General features: G+C 42.6%; 1 protein-coding gene across 4 annotated transcripts in view; it reads right to left on the reverse strand.

Moving 5' to 3' along the window:
* Positions 1-15,729: 15,729 nt before the first annotated feature.
* The window catches only part of tmtc3 (transmembrane O-mannosyltransferase targeting cadherins 3), a 66,136-nt gene continuing 62,765 nt past the window's right edge, over positions 15,730-19,100 (reverse strand). For all 4 annotated transcript variants that reach the window (XM_060839687.1, XM_060839684.1, XM_060839685.1 and 1 more), the window contains exon 14: positions 15,730-18,294. In XM_060839687.1, the coding sequence (XP_060695670.1) occupies positions 17,468-18,294 (827 nt within the window). In that variant the 3' untranslated portion in view covers positions 15,730-17,467. The remainder of the gene's footprint in view (positions 18,295-19,100) is intronic.

The raw sequence follows: 19,100 nt of genomic DNA on the forward strand, positions 1-19,100 counted from the left end.
ATATGCCTTTAAGTGGCTTGGAGTAAAATTTTATTAATTAATGTCTGTGGAATGCACCTCATTGTGTAAAGATGTTCTTTGAATGCAAGCAGTTCCGATATCTAAGAGACATACCATTGGCAGGAAAGGACAAATTCATGAAAACTTCATCTCAAATATAAGATCCTTTACAAGTTCAAATAAATCTTCCAATGCCCCTATTAAATCAGGAAGAATGAGATCAATTCATGGAAAAGGAGATAACCTGTAATCAATCATTGTTGTTATATGTTGTCTATAGTCACTGCCCTAAAAGTCATGATTTATAAGGTACAAGGCAGGAATACTCTCCACTTGCCTGGATGAGTGCAGCTCCAACAACATTCAAGAGCTCAACACCAGCAAGACAAAGAAGCTCACTTGATTAGCACTCTATCTTCAAATCCCCCACTACCATCGCTCAGGAGGTGGCAGCAGTGTGCACCATCAACAAGGTGCATCACAGCCAATCACATTCAACAGCACCTTCCAAACTTGCAAACGGTGCCACCTCGATGGACAAGTGCATGAGATACATGGGACCACCACCTCCTGCAAGTTCCCCTCCCATTCACCATCCTTGGAAATATATCACCCAAATATACTTCAGTCTCACTGGGTTTCCCTCCCTTACTACCAGGAACTTTCTCCGTAACAATGCTGTGGGTGTCCCTGCACCCCAAAGACTGCAGCAGTTCAAGAGCAACTCATCGCCACGTTCCCCAGGGCAATTAGGGATGGACAGTATGTGGTGGCTTAGCCATCCCTGCCCAAATACCATGAAAGAATGCATTTTTAAAAATTGCCAGAAGAGAAAATAAAGTTCTCTGTCCCGATTAAAAATATTATAAATTTCCTTCTTCGTTGCTCAGGGTTCCAAGAAATGGAGCTACATAAAGATGTTGGGTGTTTTAATCTCTACTCTCAAGGCAAGTGGGGGCTCAGGTTCATTCGGATCTTTTGGAAATTCTCTCTCCTTCTGCATCAAATGATTGAAAATATAACCTTTAGGCTTTCAAAACTTTACACATTGAACCGTGCAATTTTGAAATGTATAATGAAACCAGTCCGCACTATCACCACAGAGGGAACTGCTCCTCAGAAACCCAAACAGTAGCAAAGAACTGAACATTGCAGGATGACAATTATTTGAAATAAGTTGGAAACACACACACACACATGTACAGGAATGAAAGACTACCATAATATTAAACTATGACTAATTATGTGTGAGAGAAAAGAGAACTGAAGGATTCTTGACAATGGACCTACCAAAATTGATCTTGTAAAGTAGATGACAGCATTTCCAAACAGACTCAGTTACAGTTGAATTTACTTCCCTTCAGATTTTGACACTGATAGATTTTCCATTTTAAAACAAAAGGAAGTTTAGTCTCCACACACAAAAATAAACAAACTAAGTAACAAGGAGTTCCAGCTTGAGCTAATGACTGAGCTAAATGACAACAGAAAGAGGCCATTCAGGGTCTTTTCTGTTATTCATTTGGATTGTAGATGATTGACTCCCTTTACCCACCATGACCCTGTAAACCTTAATCCTCCCCACCCCCTTAGCAAAAATCTATTCATTTCTGTTTCAACGGAAACCCCCAACCTCTGTAGCCTCTCTGTCCTGTGTTTCAGATAGAAACTTTGACAACAGCTCCTTATCTTTTAATGAGGCATTTTAGAACTTTCTGGACTCGGCACTGAGTTCAACAATTTCAGATCATAACTGCTGCACTTTTTATTTTGCCAAGATACCATGTGACAACCATAGAGGGCTGGGATATTGTGCTGCAGAGGGGTAAAGTCATCAACACCAAGTCAATCAAGGCTAGACTTGTAAAGGTATCCTGCTCTCAGAACCAAACTTTTAAATGTTATTGAAGGCACAAAGCGCAGTTTTTAAAAAGTCAAACAAAAACACATGGACATTGCCACTTTCTCCAGCAGAAGCTGCTGTTTCATTTAACCATGCTCCTAAGGGCAGACACAGGCTCTGACACGACTCTTGACCCTGGGTTCCCAAGCTTAGCACAGCATGAAGCACGGAGCCATGGTTACTGGGCCTTTGATCCAGGCCCTGCCACTTATGTGCCACCTCAGTTTGGCTGTCATGAACGATTCACAAATATCCAACACCTGAGAAGTGCCACAGGCAATGAAAGATTGTGATTGGTAGAGCTATATCAGTAGCATTGGTTAATTGGTACTCTCAAAATGATGGGTGAGCTGCCAATTTCCAAACCTTCCATAATTTGAGGGAACCTGTGCCATGACATTACCAACCAAACCCTTTATTACTTTACAGTGTGGGAGGATGGACCACCCATTTGCAAATGGAAAGACCTATCCATTAATACTCTTCTCATAAATGCAGCCTGGCCTGCCAAATATTTTTATGGCATTTTCTACTTTGTTATACCTATACACATGGACTCATTTTCACAGCAGAAGTTTATGATCTTGTTGTCAGTTACCACAGGCGCAGCCAGGCCTGTCATTGCCGGTGTTTTCCATTTTGAATTCATGTTATACTATTACACACGACCTAGATTTGTATAGAAGAAATTTAGAGATTGTGATCTTGTGACTCGTTCTGACTCAAGTATCCAGCAATCAGCAATTTTCCATTCACTGACTTCTTGTTGAAATGGCATAACTGCTCCAAGTTAATCAGTTACCCTCCCTACCGCTAAAAATCATTCATTGTAACATTGATATATTCCAAACTGCTTGTTCCTTATATGATCAAAGCGGGCTGCAGATTATTAAAAACAAAGTGAGTCACTTTATTTTCATCATAATGGCAGGAAGGATGCAAAAGTTCTAAAGGTCTGTATTCCAGATTACCTCATTTCCATACCTAACCTAAAGCTGTGACTCAGTGACTCCGATGTCTGAGTCAGGAAGGTTTTGAATCCAAGTTCCTGACCAAGGCAGATGTTTATATTGCTGTATCAGGGAGGGTGTTACTCATTTGGAGATGCTGTCATTCAGATGGCATTGAGGCCCTGTCTAAGCTTGCAAAGAGAAAAAAAAATTTTTTCCCAGTTTTCAAGCCAATATTTATTGTGCTGTTGACATTCTGAAACAAATTTTCTGATTGTTAATGGAAATCTTGGTGTTGCTTTAGGATGTCCTGCATGATACCTTCCCGACTCGAGCTTTGTTTGGATCAGTCTCGCGAGCTGGATAACCCTGGCAAACGCACTGGAACAAGGTGTTTTCAAGTCAAATCAACCTGTGGATCCAGGCATGAAATGTGCCCCTTACCCGCTGCAGGTGTAGGCTTGGACATCTCCTACACCCCCATCCCAATGTGGCAGACGGCAGACCCCTGGCTCAATGATTGCCCTTGGGGCCCATTTTCTGTCAGTCCTTGGGTTTTGTGGCTGCTGTCACAAAATTGAGATTGGTGGATGTTTGTCAGGCAAGAGGAACTAAAGATGATCAAATCTTTGGCATAGGGTGCAGGCCACAGTGGGAGAGGTTAAGGAGTCAGTTGTGGGTAAATTGTTGCAAGTGATCTTAAAAGATAGGATTTATGGACAATTAGAGAGGCAAAAATTGATTAGGAATAGTCAGCATGGTTTTGTGTGAGGAAAATCAGATCGCACAAACTTGACTTTTTTGAGGAAGTTGCCAAAAAAGATTGATGAGGGCAGAGCAGTAGACGTTGTTTTACTTGGACTTTCATAAAATCTTCAACAAGGTTCCACATAGTTGACTAATTAGTAAAGTTAGGCCACTTGGGATTCAGGGTGAGTTTGCCAATTGGATACAGAATTGGTTTAATGGCAGGAGAGAGAGTAATGGTAGAGAGCTACATTTTGGACTGAAGGCCTGTGACCAGTGGTGTTCCACAGGGTCTGGGTCCTCTTTTGATTGTCATTTATATAAATGATTTGGATGAGAACATAAAAGGCATGGTTAGTAAGTTTGCAGATGACACCAAATTGGTGGCATGGTAGACAGTGAAGAAGATTTTCTAAGATTATAAAGGGATCTTGATCAGATGGGTCAATGGGCTGAGAAATAGAAGATGGAGCTCAATTTGGATAAATGCGAGGTATTGCATTTTGCTAAAACAAACAAGGATAGTGGTTATACAATGAGCCCTTCATCAGGCCCGGAAAGTCGACTCTCCTGCTCCTTGCAAGCTGCCTGACATGCTACGTTTTTCCAGCACCACACTCTGAACTCTGATCTCCAGCATCTGCAGTCCTCACTTTCTTCCAGTTATGCAATTAATGGTAGGGCCTTGGGTCGTGTTGTAGAATAAAGAGACTTAGGGGTTCAGGTACATAATTCTTTGAAGTTTGCATCACATATAGACAGGATGGTTAAAAAGTCGTTTGGCATGCTTGCCTTCATTGTTCAGTCTTTTGAGTATAGGAGTTGGGAAGTCATGTTGTATAGGATATTAGTGAGGCCTCTTCTGGAATATTGTGCCCAGTTCTGGTCACCCAGTTTTGGGAAGGATATGATCAAGCTGGAGAAGATTCAGAAGGTATTTATCAGGATGTTGCTGGATGTGGGAGGTTTAAGTTAAAAAAAAGACTGGATAGGCTGGGACTTCTTTCACTGCAGCATGTGAGTTTGAGGGGGTGACCTGATAGGAGTTTATAAAATAATGAGAGATTCAAAAGTGTTAAAGGCTTGGAGAAATATGGGCCAGGAGCATGCAGGTGGGACTAGTTTAGTCTGGGATTACGTTTGGCATGGTCTGATTGAAACAAAGGGTCCGTTTCCTTGCTGTATGACTCTGTGACTCTGAGGAATAGATCAGCCATAATGCCATTTGAACAGCGAAGTTGGCCTGAGAAACTGAATCCAATCCCCAGCTTCCAATGTCTTTTAATGGAGAACTTTCCAGATTCTCCGCCTCTTGGGATGTAGAAGTGCTTTTTTCGGAAGAGGAGGCAGCTTTGTTAACTGTTTCTCTTTTCACAGACGTGCAGATTTCTCCAGCGCATGCTGCTTCTATTTCGGATAGGGAAGTACCTGCCCACCTTACATGGCATCTGCTCTGATTCTACATTGCACTTGATGGAGAGCAATAGAGGTAGGGTGTAAAAAGACTAAAGCCAGCCAGAGTAGGTTGGAAATCATTCCATCTGAAAAGGCAGCACCTCTTGCACAGTAGCACGTCACCAGTGTTGACTGAAGTGTTAAGCCAAGATTTCAGCACCACTTGCAAAACAGAAGTCCAGAAGGTAAACATGGTGGCAACCAGGGTTATCAATTTCAATTATTGGCAAAGAATTTGAGGGATAATGGGAATAAATTTCAGGGTGAATCATAGAATCCCCTACAGTGCTGAAGCAGGCCATTCGGCCTGAGACGACACTGAGCCTCCCACCCAGACCCATCCCCTAATCTATCTGTGTAACCCTGCATCTTCCATGGCTAGCCCACACCTCTGGACAATTTAGCATAGTCAATCCACCTAACCTACATATCTTTGGATGGTTAGAGGAAACCCACACAGACACAGGCATAATGTGCAAACTCCACTCAGACAGTCACCCAAGAGTGGAATTGAACCCAAACCCCTAGCACTGTGAGGCAGCAGTGCGAACCACCCAGCCACTGTGTCAGCCAGTGGGTGTTATAAAAATCTGGGATTCACTCTCTGGAAGCATAGTAGATTCAGATTCCTCAGAAACCTTTAAAAGGCAATTAGAAATTTTCTTCAAGGGGACTAACTTGCAGGACTATGGGAGAAAAACACAGGAAAATGGGGCAATCTTAACAGTTCTGGCAAAGGGCTAGCACACTCATTAAATTGAATGGACTCCTATGCTGTAACATCCTATGATATTTGCAGTAAGTGACCTTCTGACTCCCTTGAGTCTGAATACCACCCAGAAGGTCAACAAGTCAGGAGTGTCAGGATGGAACAGCCCCTACATGCCTGGATAAGTGCATCTCCAGTCACACTCAAGAAGCTCAACACTGGCTAGACCATTTGTTGATACTTTATTCATCACCCTAAACATTGATTCTCTCCACTACCAGTGCACAATGTCAGCTTGTCAAGGCTCCTTCAAAGGCACCTTTCAAACCTGCAACATCTACTACCAAGAAGGATAAAAGCAGGGAATGTAAGGATACACATGCACCAGCAAATTTCTCTTCAATTCACATGACCTGAGTGAGAATTGTACAATGCTAGATGCTAGATCAAAAGCCTGGAATTCTCTTCCTAACAGCATTGAGGGTGTCCCTACACCACATGGACTGCAGGTGTTCAAGAAGGTAGCTCACCATCTCCTTTTCCAGGGCAATTAGAGATTGGCCATAAATGTTGGCCTAGCCAGTGACACCTATTTGCACTTCTTTAAACATTATTTGCATAGAATCCCACGAAGGAACAATAGAAATAAATGATCTAATAGTCTTCCATCTCAGAGGTGAGAGCGCAAGCATTCAGCCAAGGCTGGTGCAGAAATGATGTAACCTTTACCATTTTCTTATTGAGGTAAACCTTCCAAATGGTGTAAATGACCAAACACAAGTATCAAACTTAACAATAAGTCGGAGCTCCTTCCTGTTTTTAAAAGTCATTTATATTTTGGTCAAAATGATGGAGTTTTATTTTGAAAAGAAAGAAACAAAATCCAAATTACAATTGCAGGAAATAATTTAACAGGAACCTTCTAGCCTAGTCGCACAATTAAATTTAGCCAGAAGTAAAAATAGTGGCTGATTATGTATTGCACTGTAACAACACTGGAGCGAGAACATTACTGGGACAGAGCTGAGCAGTGAAGACTTTTTAATGTATATTTCTTCTAACTTGAAGAAGCTGATTTTAAAATTCACATTTGGAATTGTACCTTTGACATATTCACCCATTATCCTCAAAGAAAATTTTTTCACAAAGTGACTGAATACAACTCTCTGCTGACATAAAGTCATAGAGATGTACTGCATGGAAACAGACCCTTTGGTCTAACTCATCCATGTTGACCAGATATCCCAGCCTAATATAGTCCCATTTGTCAGCACTTGGCGCATACCCCTCTAAACCCTTCCTATTCATATACCTATCCAGATGCATTTTAAATAATGCAATGGTACCAGCCTATACCGCTTCCTCTGGCAGCTCGTTCCATACACATAATACCCTCTGTGTGAAAAGGTTGCCACTTAGTTCCCTTTATATTTGTCCCCTCTCACCCTAAACCTATGCCTTCTCGTTCAGGACTCCCTCCCCTCAGGAGAAAGACTTTGTCTATTTATCCTGTCCATGCCCCTCTTGACTTTATAAATCTCTAAGAGGTCACACTTCAACCTCCGACACTCCAGGGAAAACAGCCCAAGTCTGTTCAGCCTCTCCCTATAGCTCAAATCCTCCAAGCCTGGCAACATCCTTGTAATTTTTTTCTGAACCCTTTCAAGTTTCACAACATCCATCTGATAGGCAGAAGACCAGAATTGCAAAATTTCAAAAGTGGCTTAATCAATGCCCTGTACAGCTGCAACATGACCTTTCAACTCCTGTACTCAATGGTCTCACCGATAAAAGGAAACATACCAAAAGCCTTCTTCACTATCCTATCCACCTGCGACTCCACTTTCAAGGACCTATGATCCTGCACTCCAAGGACTCTTTCTTCAGCAATACTCCCTAGGACCTTACCATTAAGTGTATAAGTCCTGCTAAGACTTCCTTCCCAAAATGCAGCACCTCACTTTTATCTAAATTAAATTCCATCCGTCACTCCTCAGCCCGTTGGCCCATCTGGTCAAGATCCTGTTGTAATCTGAGGTAACCTTCTTCACTTTGGTGTCATCTGCAAACTTACTAACTATACCTCTTATGCTCATACCCAAATCATTTATATAAATGATGAAAAGTAGTGAACACAGCACTGATCCTTGTGGCACTCCACTGGTCACAGGCCTCCAGTTTGAAAAGCAACCCTCCTCCACCACCCTTTGTCTTCTACCTTCGAGCCAGTTCTGTATCCAAATGGCTAGTTCTCCCTGTATTCCATGAGATCTAACCTGGCTAACCAGTCTCCCATGGGGAACTTTGTTGAATACCTTACTGAAGTCCATATAGATCACGTCAACTGCTCTGCCCACATCAATCTTCTTTGCTACTTTTTCAAAAATCTCAATAAAGTTCATGAGACATGATTTCCCATGCACAAAGCCATGTTGACTATCCCTAATCAGTCCTTGCCTTTTCAAATGTGTGTAAACCCTGTCCCTCAGAATTCCTTGCAACAACTTACTCACCACCGATGTCAGGCTCACTGGTCTATCGTTCCCTGGCTTGTCCTTACCACCTTTCTTAAATAATGGTACCATGTTAGCAAATCTCCAGTCTTCTGGCACCTCACCTGTGATTACCAATGATACAAATATTTCAGCATGGGGCCCAGCAATCACTTGTCCAGCTTCCCACATATCTTAGAATGTACCTCTCATCTCTCATTACAATGACGAGATCAAGAGGACATTACAATGTGTGAGAACAAAGCTAAAAGTAATTAATAGATGTAACCTACACTCTAAGCGTACCACAGCCTTCAGCATATTCCAGATATCTGATACATATGTAAGATTTCTCGGGGATTTTTCAGCTTTATAGGACTTTCCGTTTAAGTCATATATATTGTTGCTGCCAAACTTCCTGGTAAACTATTACAGTTTGGCTGAGTTGACAACACTTAACCATTTTGAGTCAGAAACCAACCCTGATTAACATAGTTACTTGGAAATTCTTTGCATAAATACCATCTGGAATCATTGGAAAACAAATGCAAAGAACCCTGCCACCCTCACAGTGCTCAATTCTAAATTTCACTTACTGTGACCTTGGACTGACATCACGAAGACTACCAATTCCAATTAATTAACTGACTTGAAATGTATAGGGCCAACATTTAATAATCATTCATACCATGTCTGGCACAAAGAATAAATTCCAGTGATTGTGAAACTTTCAATTCGGACCCAAATGAGCAATAGCAGGTTAGTCTACTCTACTCTTATCTTTAGTAATTTACTGGGAAAAAAGTTGATTGTAAACATTATCTCAATTCAGCCCTTTGAAGTTGCTTTTAAATACATAAAAACTTGATGTTAAATGCGTTTTCATATTCATTCGCATTGTTGGCTGGGCTGACATTTATTTATCTCTCATGTCCTTGAGAAGGTAATGGTGATCTGCACTCTTCAACTTCTGTAATCTACACATTGGAGAGACATCCATAGTGCCATGGGATTGGGAATTCCAGGATTTTGACACAGCAATAGGGAAGTCTCAGTGAGGTACTTCCTAGTATACGGATTGGAGGGAAACCTGCAAATGGTGGTATCGGCTGTCTTTGTCAATCTAAGGGGTAGAGGTTGTGGGTTTGTAAAACAGGAGCTTTTGTGAATTGCTCCAATGCATCAGCTAGATGGTACACACAGCTACTTTCACTGTGCATTGGTGGTGAAGGGAATGAATGTTGAAGGTGGTGGATGGGATGCAGGTTAAAAGTGATGAAATGAAACTTCCTACAGTTCAATCTTTGGCTAGAAGGGGCAATGAAAGTAATTTACCTGAGGTAGTTCTGGATTGCACTGCCTGAAAGGGAATTAGAGTGGCGAATAATAATATCTTTCAAAAGGTATTTGTATAAATATTTGAATGGGGATGTTTACAGGGTTGAAAATGTTTTGCTGGAAAAGTGCAGCAGGTCAGGCAGCATCCAAGGAGCAGGAGATTTGATGTTTCGGGCATAAGCCCTTCTTCAGGAATTCCTGAAGAAGGGCTTATACCTGAAACGTCGAATCTCCTGCTCCTTGGATGCTGCCTGACCTGCTGCGCTTTTCCAGTAGCACATTTTCAGCTCTGATCTCCAGCATCTGCAGACCTCACTTTCTCCTTGAAGATGTTTACAGGGTGTTGGGTACAGAGCCAGGGAAGGGGGTTAACTGGACAAATTATGAAACATCTCAAGGATATGTGGAACTGGAACCTGTACCTTCCAGCCCAGAGACAGGGACACTATTTCTGGCTTCCTCAGAGGTAGCTCTCAGAATGAATAGAACCTCTAACACACCTTTTTTTTTCACAGTAAAAAACAACAAGTGTAGAAATCTTTATTCAATTTCTAGCAACAGGAAGAAAGGGAACACCGAGTGGCCACTGACAAACAGTGTCCTTCTCAGAGAGCAATGCTGCATGATCAAACAGTGAAAGGGGGAGCAGGGATTAAGTGAAAATAGAGTTGGAGGGGGAAATAATGCACTCCACTCCCTGTGGCGCCCATCTCTCCCTAAACAACTCCAGGGTGTTGGTGGACACCGCGTGCTCCTTCTCCAGAGACACCCGGGCTCTGACGTAACCGCGGATGAGGGGCAGGCAGTCACCCCTATTGACCCCCACCACGGCCCGCTGCCTGGACTTGTTTATGGCCAGTTTGGCCAGGCCCAGGAGCAGACCCACGAGGAGATCTTCAGACCTGTCCTCCCTCCTCCGTACCGGGTGCCCAAAGATCAGGAGGGTGGGACTGAAGTGCAACCAAAAACAGAGAAGGAGGTTTTTGAGAAAATTAAAAAGGGAGTGCAAACGCCCACACCCAATATACGCATGGTCCACGGACTCCACAGCACCACAGAACAAGCAGTTGGGCTGGGAGTCCGTGAACCACCGCAATCTGCGGTTGCAGGGGACCGCTGCGTGCAGCACCCTCCACCCCAGATCCCTGAAAGGGGGAGGAGTCCCGCGTAGAGAGCCTTCCACAGGGGACACACCTTTTTGTCGCGGCCTGCATGTTTTTTTTAAAAATATTAATCCCCACACTACCGCCTAACTGTGGTGGTGCTTATTTTTTCCCTAGCACCCATGTTGTGTGTGTGCAAGTGCGAGACACAGTGAGAGACACAAGGTGTACGAATCTTTAGTCAATTTCCACCACCAGGAAGAAAGGAAACACCCGAGTGGCCAGTGACAGGCAGTGCCCTTCACAAAAGGCAATGCTGTATGATCAAACAGTGAAGGGGAGGGCAGGGATTAAATCAAACTAGAGTTGGAGGGGGAAATAATGCACTCCACTCCCTGCGGCACCCACATCTCCCTGAACAACTCCAGGGTGTTGGTGGAGAACGCGTGTTCCTGCTCCAAGGACACCCGGGCTCTAACGTAACCGTGGAAGAGGAGCAGGCAGTTGGTCCTAAAGACCCCCTCCACAGCCCACTGCCTGGAACTGTTTATGGCCAATTTGACCAGGCCCAGGAGCAGACCCAAGAGGACATCTTCAGATCTCCGTACCTGGTGCCCAAAGATCAGGAGCGTGGGACTGAAGAGCAACCAAAAGCAGAGGAGGAGGTTTTTCAGAAAATCAAAAAGGGAGTGCAAATGCCCACACCCAATATACACGTGGTCCACGGACTCCACAGTGCCACAGAACAAGCAGTTGGGCTGGGAGTCCATGAACCACCGCAATCTGCGGTTGCAGGGGACTGCTGCATGCAGCACCCTCCACCCCAGATCCCCGAGAGAAAGGGGGAGGACTCCCGCGTAGAGAGCCTTCCACTGGGGGGAACACTTTCTTTTTGCGACCTGCCTGTTTACTTTTGTTTATTTTTCGCCAGATTTTACATTTTTTCTTTTTTTTTGAATTTTTTTTTATTTTTCGCCAGATAATATATTTTTTCTTTTTTTAAATTTTTTTATTTTTCGCCAGTTTTTTTTTGCTGTGTGAATGTTCCTGGTCCTTTTTTTTAATTAACCCCCACACTACCACCTAACTGCGATAGTGCTTATTTTTTTCCCCAGCACCCATGGTGTGTGTAGGTGTGAGACACAGTGAGAGACACAAAGTGCACAAATCTTTATTCAATTTCCACCACCAGGAAGATAGGAAAACATCCAGGTGGCCAGTGACAAGCAGTGCCCTTCACGTCAAAGGGACCTGCCTGTTTACTTTTTTTTTCTTTCTTTTTTTTCTTCTTCTGCGGTAGTGCTTATTATTTTTATCCCCAGCACCCATGGTGTGTGTGTGCAGGTGTGAGACACAGTGAGAGACACAAGGTGTACAAATCTTTATTCAATTTCCACCACCAGGAAAAGTAGGAAAACACCCGAGTGGCCTGTGACAAGCAGTGCCCTTCACATCAAAAAGGGCAATGCTGTGTGACCTGCCTGTTTACATCTGTCAGCCAGGGCTCCCTGACTGGACCAGGTTAACAGCCCCAATCAGGGAACTCTTATTCTAAGTGGTCCACCTGACTGACCTCATTAAATCAAATTGCAGTGATTGTATGGTTGTTTGTACAACTCTGCTGCTTTCCATTAATCCACCTTAATTACTACAGCAACTGCATCTCAAGGGCACTACTTTGGAGCAGCACAGGGCAGCTGTCAGTCTGTCCTCATGAACTGCTAATAGCACTAAGAAAAACAGAGTCTAGAATAGAGTGGTGCTGGAAAAGCACAGCAGGTCAGGCAGCATCCGAGGAGCAGGACTAAGAAAAACAATCTAGTCATTAGCACATTGCTTTCAGTGGGAACTTACTGTACACAAATTGACTATCATGTTTCCTACGTTATAACTGTGACTACATTTTAAAAATGTATCATTTTTTCAAAAGAATCTTTCTTAGAATGTGGCATTGTTGAAAAGATAAGCATTCATTACTCACAGGGAGTTTTACAAAGCTCAATGGTAGGTTCACAATCAACTATTACTGACAGAAGCCTTCAATTCCAGAATTTATTAACTCACTGCCATTTGAGCCCATATGCATCAGCCTGGGTCTCTGGCTCACCATTCCAATAACATTACCAAAACATCACTGCCTTTCTAGAGTTGGAAACATCACTGCCATCACTGCCATGGGTTGTGCAATGATTAGATTACTTACAGTGTGGAAACAGGCCCTTCGGCCCGCCGAAGCGCAACTCACCCATACCTTACATTTACCCCTTACCTAACACTACGGGCAATTTAGCATGGCCAATTCACCTGACCCGCATTTGGACTGTGGGAGGAAACCGGAGCACCCGGAGGAAACCCACGCAGGCACAGGGAGAATGTGCAAACTCCACACAGTCAGTCGCCTGAGTCGGGAATTGAACCCGGGTCTCAGGCACTGTGAGACAGCAGTGCTAACCACTGTGCCACCGTGCCGCCCATATACTTTAAGTCATAAGAAAATAGTAAATAGGCCTTAGCGATTTGGCCCCATCCACTTACTCTGCTTTTCAGCTCAATCACGTCTGATCTTCTACCTCAATGTCATTTTCCCACACAAATTGTTGAATTTCTGAAAACCTGACAGCCACGTTGAGCTTGGATACCCACAGTCACAATGATAGCAGCCTGTGCACATGGCATCCAACAGATGATGTTGGATGATTGTGGTGGATATTACAATGTACCTGAAAGGGTAAAGGGGCCAGTTCTTAAGAAGGGTCACTGGACCTGGAAAATTAACCCTGCTTTCTCTGCACAGATGCGGCCAGACCTGCTGAGTTTTTCTAGCACTTTCTATTCGCATTCCTGGAATAAGCAGATTGCCTTATGAGGAAAGGCTAGACAGGCTGGGCCTGTATCCTCTGGAGTTTAGAAGAATCAGAGGTCACTGAAACGAAACAAATAAGACCTTTAGGGGAAAGATGAGGTATATGCTTAAAAAGATATTTCCTCTCAGGAGAGAATCCAGGCCTAGGGGTCATTATTTAAAAATAAGAGAGTTATTAAAACAGAAATAAAGAAGCATTATTTTCCTCAGAGGGTTGAATGTCCTTGGAATTTCCTTAAGAGTCATAGAGATGTACAGCACGGAAAAAGACCCTTCGGTCCAACTTATCCATGGCAACCAGATACCCAACCCAATCTAGTCCCACCTGCCAGCACCCGGTCCATATCCCTCCAAACCCTTCCTATTCATATATCCATCAGATGCCTTTTAAATGTTGCAATCATACCAGCCTCCACCACTTCCTTTGGTAGCTCATTCCATACATACATCAACCTCTGCATGAAAAAGTTACCTGTTAGGTCCCTTTTATATCTTTCCCCTCTCACCCAAACCTATACCCTCTAGTTCTCCCCCACCCCAGGGAAAAGACTTTGTCTATTTATCCTATCCACATCCTTCATGTTTTTATAAACCTCTATAAGGTCACCCCCAAGCCTCCGACATTCCAGGGAAAACAGCCCCACCCTATTCAACCTCTCCCTATAGCTCAAATCCTCCAATCCTGGCAAACACCCACTTAAATCTTTTCTGAACACTTTCAAGTTTCACAACATCATTCCGAGACCAGATTTGCACGCAATATTCCAAAAGTGGCCTCAGCAATGTCTTGAACAGCCACAACATGACCTCCCAATTCCTGCATTCAATACTCTGACCAATAAAGGAAAGCATACCAAACACCTTCTTCACTATCCTATGTGACACCACTTTCAAGAAGCTATGAACCTACACTCCAAGGTCTCTTTCTTCAGCAATACTCCCCAGGACCTTACTATTAAGCGTATATGTCCTGCTAAGATTTGCTTTCCCAAAATGCAGCACCTCACATTTATCTAAATTAAACTCCATCTGCCACTTCTCAGCCCAACTGGTCCATCTGATTAAAATCCCGTTGTAATCTGAGGGAATTCTTCAGAATCCATAAATAATGTTAAGGCAAGGATAGATAGATCCTTGATTACCAAAGGATGAAAGATTACTAGGAATATACAGGAGTGTAGAGTTGAGGCTAAAACTTGATTAGCCATGATCTAATTGAATGGGAGAGCAGGCTCAAAGACCAAGAGTTCTTTATCTGAATGGTACAATGTACTAAGGTTTCACAAAGGTAGTAAGTGAATGACCAGATAATGTGTCTTGGTGGGGTTGGCTAAAGAATAAATATCGGTCAGAAATCCACAGAAATTCTAACAGTGGCTCACTAGTTAGCACTGCTGCTTCACAGTTCCAGGTACCTGGGTTCAATTTTACCCTCGAGTGACTGTGGAGTTTGCACAGTCTCCCCATGTTTGGGTAGGTTTCCTACCACAGTCCAAAGATGTGCGGGTTAGGTGGATTGGCCATGGAATATGCAGTGTTACAGGGATGCAGTCAGTCTGGATGGGATGCTCTTTGGAAGATCAGTGTAGACTTCCACACTGTAGGAATTCTCTGAATGCTTCCTGGAATCATTCATCCACCTAAAAAAGCTGTGGGTATAATTTTATATTGCTGAAAAAAACAGAGTATAGAAGGAATGAGTCAAAAGACATGCCCCCATGTTACTTCAAAGACACTCAGAAGTTCTATCTGAAATGTGGCAGCATTTACATTAATGACTTGGGAGCATTTACAACCAATCGTTCAAAATGGTGACAATTTGTCCATCAAGTGGCTTCACGGACACAGTCATTGAGTCTTAAGAATGAGGCAGAGCAGCAGCAGCAAATAAAAGGAAGGAAATCCTCAACTGTGGATCCCACTACTGCATGAGAAATTCTGCCTATTGAGCTCAAAGTCCTCCTGCTTGACAATCAGCAAGCTGAGTCATATGAAGGCTCCCGGTAAAAACTCTCAACCCCGGGTAGGAGTCATTCTCAAAACGAGGGGCAGTTGACAACCCACATAAATCCCTGAGAAAAGCAGAAACTAGCCCAAGGACACAATTCTCTGAAATTCAAAGTTTATTTGCATTCAAGCAAAGACAAAAAAGTAATCCATTTCGGAGACAGGTTATACCACTTGTTAATGTCAGTTAAACATAGATCAAGACATTAGACTAATCGGAATAGAGTGGTTTCACTTAAAAAAATGTGTTTCTGGTTAGTGATTCAGTCCATCAAAAAGTCAGTCAAGTCTTTATGAACTAACATGGCAAAACTGAGAACAACTCAGGAAAAATTTGCAGTGTAAACACATCAGCAGAAATTTGAACCTTACATAATTAGATGCAGCTACAGCATTACATAAGAAAGATGCAAAATTGGGGTGCTCTGTATAATGACAAATGAAACATGAAAATGGAGCAAAAGAAATAAGGTTTGACCCAATGTTGACTTCAAGATAAATGAACACAATATACTTAATTTTTCAAAACAAAAGTGATGCATGATTTGAACAAAGACTAAAATGTTTATACAAAAACCCAACATGGAAAAAAAATCAAACATATTTTCTGTTAAAAATGTGCTGCTTCTAAGTAACATTCGTATCAGGAGTGGTTTAACAGTATGACAGTAAAGATACTTTTATTGCCACAGTAATCAAAGTTTGTGCACAGAAAAATGAAAACTGAGCTTACCTAAGCACTACCCAGCACGTGAAGGCAGCAAACAAAACACTCAGTTATATATTACATAAATAAGAGGCTGTGGAAGTGTGCTACAGGTTGTATAACAACTTCAGAATTCAGAAGTTCAAACAGTTCCTTTCATACTCAAGGGAACAATTTTGAGTCCTCAGGAAATGCTTTCCTCTTAAACAAAAGATACTCAGGTTTCACAAAATGCAGGTGTAAAACTTGCTATCTCTATTCTACAAGCGCACCCCTTAAGTAACAAACCACCACAGAACAACATATCCTTAATTGTATCCAGTCCTGTGGCCACCGGCTGTGACTCATGCATTCAGTTTACTGGCCACAGCAACAGAGGAATCACTTTCATCAATGATTCTGGGTGGGAAACCAATGCAAGCCTTTGAAAACTTGCTCTCTTTTTCAGCTTTTGTTCCTCCTCCCCTCTGATGGCACATGTGGACGCAGTTTGTACCTAGCTCTTTGAGCATTGTCAGAGCTTTGTTTTGGCTGCAACATGCTGTGGTTGCAAGGGGGAGCAGGGGGCGGATGTAGTTTTTTAAGCCAAGCCCCATCAGCTCATTGCATTGATCCATTTGTGCTTCCCAACAGGGCCACCAAACAGCAGCCAAAATGGTGAAAGTTGGCAAATTTTTACTTACTTCCTCAACCCAGTGGTATCAAAGCAGATTGGGGAGTCTCAGATGAAATTTGTTAATACGTTTGGATTCAATTTGAACATTCTAATCTGTAATCCCACATGTTGCCATTCACTTAAACATTGAACCAATAGGGGAAGAGATGGAAATCATTTGTGCTACTGGACCATCCAGTAACTTGGGTTGGCTCAAGATCTTCCCAAACCTTCAAACTGTGGTATGGTCCCAAAATGCAAGGACCTTAACCGAATCTGCACTGTGAAAGGCTATTCGTTTGAGTTTGTTATAGGTGAGAGGAGGTAGGAGCCTTTCAGTTTATTAAATTAGTGATTAAGTTTGCATTCAGACAAATCATTTGCTTTGTTGGTATTAATTATGATTCCTATTTAAGTTACTTTGCATAAAATAAATGCTTCCTGCATGGCAGGAAACTGTAAACCATTGTTGCCACAATAATGTAATCAAGTTAAAAGGACGATGATCACATACGTCCTTAGTGTTCACAACTTCCATTCTATTCGACATTCAAAATGCGTTCAATCTCTTCCAGCCGTTTTAAGGCAGCGGCTCGCTTCTTTTCAATCTCTTTGATTTCTTTGTTGGACTTTTTTTTTGTCCGTTTGTTCAGACTGTTTTGAGATTGTTTTGAATTGCTGGAAAACTCTGTGTCGCCTTCAGAAGCGTCCGCTATTTTGGAAACTTTTCTCTGTTTGTTGCTGTGCCCCTTCTGGCTCTCAGTAGGGGCTTCACCTCCCACTCGCTTTGCTGGGCTGATGGCTGGTGTTGATTGTTCCAACGAGCCTCCACTGCCCTGAGCTGCTATCTTGTTGCGCACAATGCTCAGGTGTCGGTGGATGTACTCCTCATCAGGTGCCAAAGCCAAGGTCTCAGACAGACAAGCTTCAGCCCTCATAAGGTCCTTCTCTTCAAAGTACACCACGCACAGGTTGTGTTTCCCCTGAACGTTGGAGGGATCGATTTCCAAAATCCTTTCAAAGCATTTTTTGGCTCCTTGAATATCCTTTTTCTTGTTCATGAGAATGTCCCCCTTCAGGATAAGGCCTTTAATGTGATCAGGGTGGTGATGTAGTAAGTCCTCCAGAACTGGAAGAGCCTGCATCTCCATCCCAGTTTGAGAATATAGCAGTGCCAGGTTAAATAGTGCGCTGCGGAAACCTGGTTGCACCTGAATAGATTTCTTCATCCAGGATTCAGCTTCAACATTCTCTTTGTTGTCCATGGCAAGCATACCCAGATTGAAGTAGCCATTTGCATCCTCAGGTTCCATTTCCACATAACTCAAAAAACGCTTCTTTGCTTCAGGTCTCAGGCTTGCCTCACCTGTTAAAACACAGGGAAATGTTAATTCATTCAGTATCTTAAAATTCATTGTCTTCACTTCAATCACCTTGTTAGCAAACTAAATTTCTGGAAGCAGTACTTGACTGCAACCATGACAAATAACTCCTCTTCCTTTCTTGAATCCAAGTTTCTTGAACATACTCCTACAGACCCATAGTCTCACGCAGACCGTCTCTCTCATACGCTCACACATACACACACGCATCCTCTCATAGACTTCTACCCCTTTACACTCTCATACACTCTCAGACAGTCAAGTATGCGTGGCGGGGGTCTGAGTTTGAGAGGTGAACTTGTACGTGCAGAATTAGATTTTATTTTGCTCAAAAACTGCACAAATCCATGTAAGATTCTGTAAATCCATTTTTTTGATTAAAAATAGTCTGAACATTGTGGCACAGACAGCCTCACACCTTAAACGCATTAATCTGGGTCAACATGACACCAATTGTTAAAGTTCACTTGAGAATGTAACTTTAAAACAGTTCTGGGATTTACATAAGAAAGAACTGAAACCAACATGCCCATTCTAAAAGATGAGAGACTTAACAAACAATCCAGGTCTTTTTCAACATACAATTTCACACTGTAAACTTCTGCTATAAATTCTGTGTCTTACGTTCTTATAGAGCACAACAGTCTGATGAAGGAGCAGCACTCCGAAAGTGAGTACTTCCAAATAAACTTGTTGTAGAATAACCTGATGTTGTGTGATTTTTAACTTTCTTGAACCCAAGTTACATTGATGTTTTATGGATGCAAGATTGCAGTCTATGCCAATCAAT

This window comes from Hemiscyllium ocellatum, chromosome 19, assembly GCF_020745735.1.
Source record: "Hemiscyllium ocellatum isolate sHemOce1 chromosome 19, sHemOce1.pat.X.cur, whole genome shotgun sequence".
NCBI classification, from domain to species: domain Eukaryota; kingdom Metazoa; phylum Chordata; class Chondrichthyes; order Orectolobiformes; family Hemiscylliidae; genus Hemiscyllium; species Hemiscyllium ocellatum.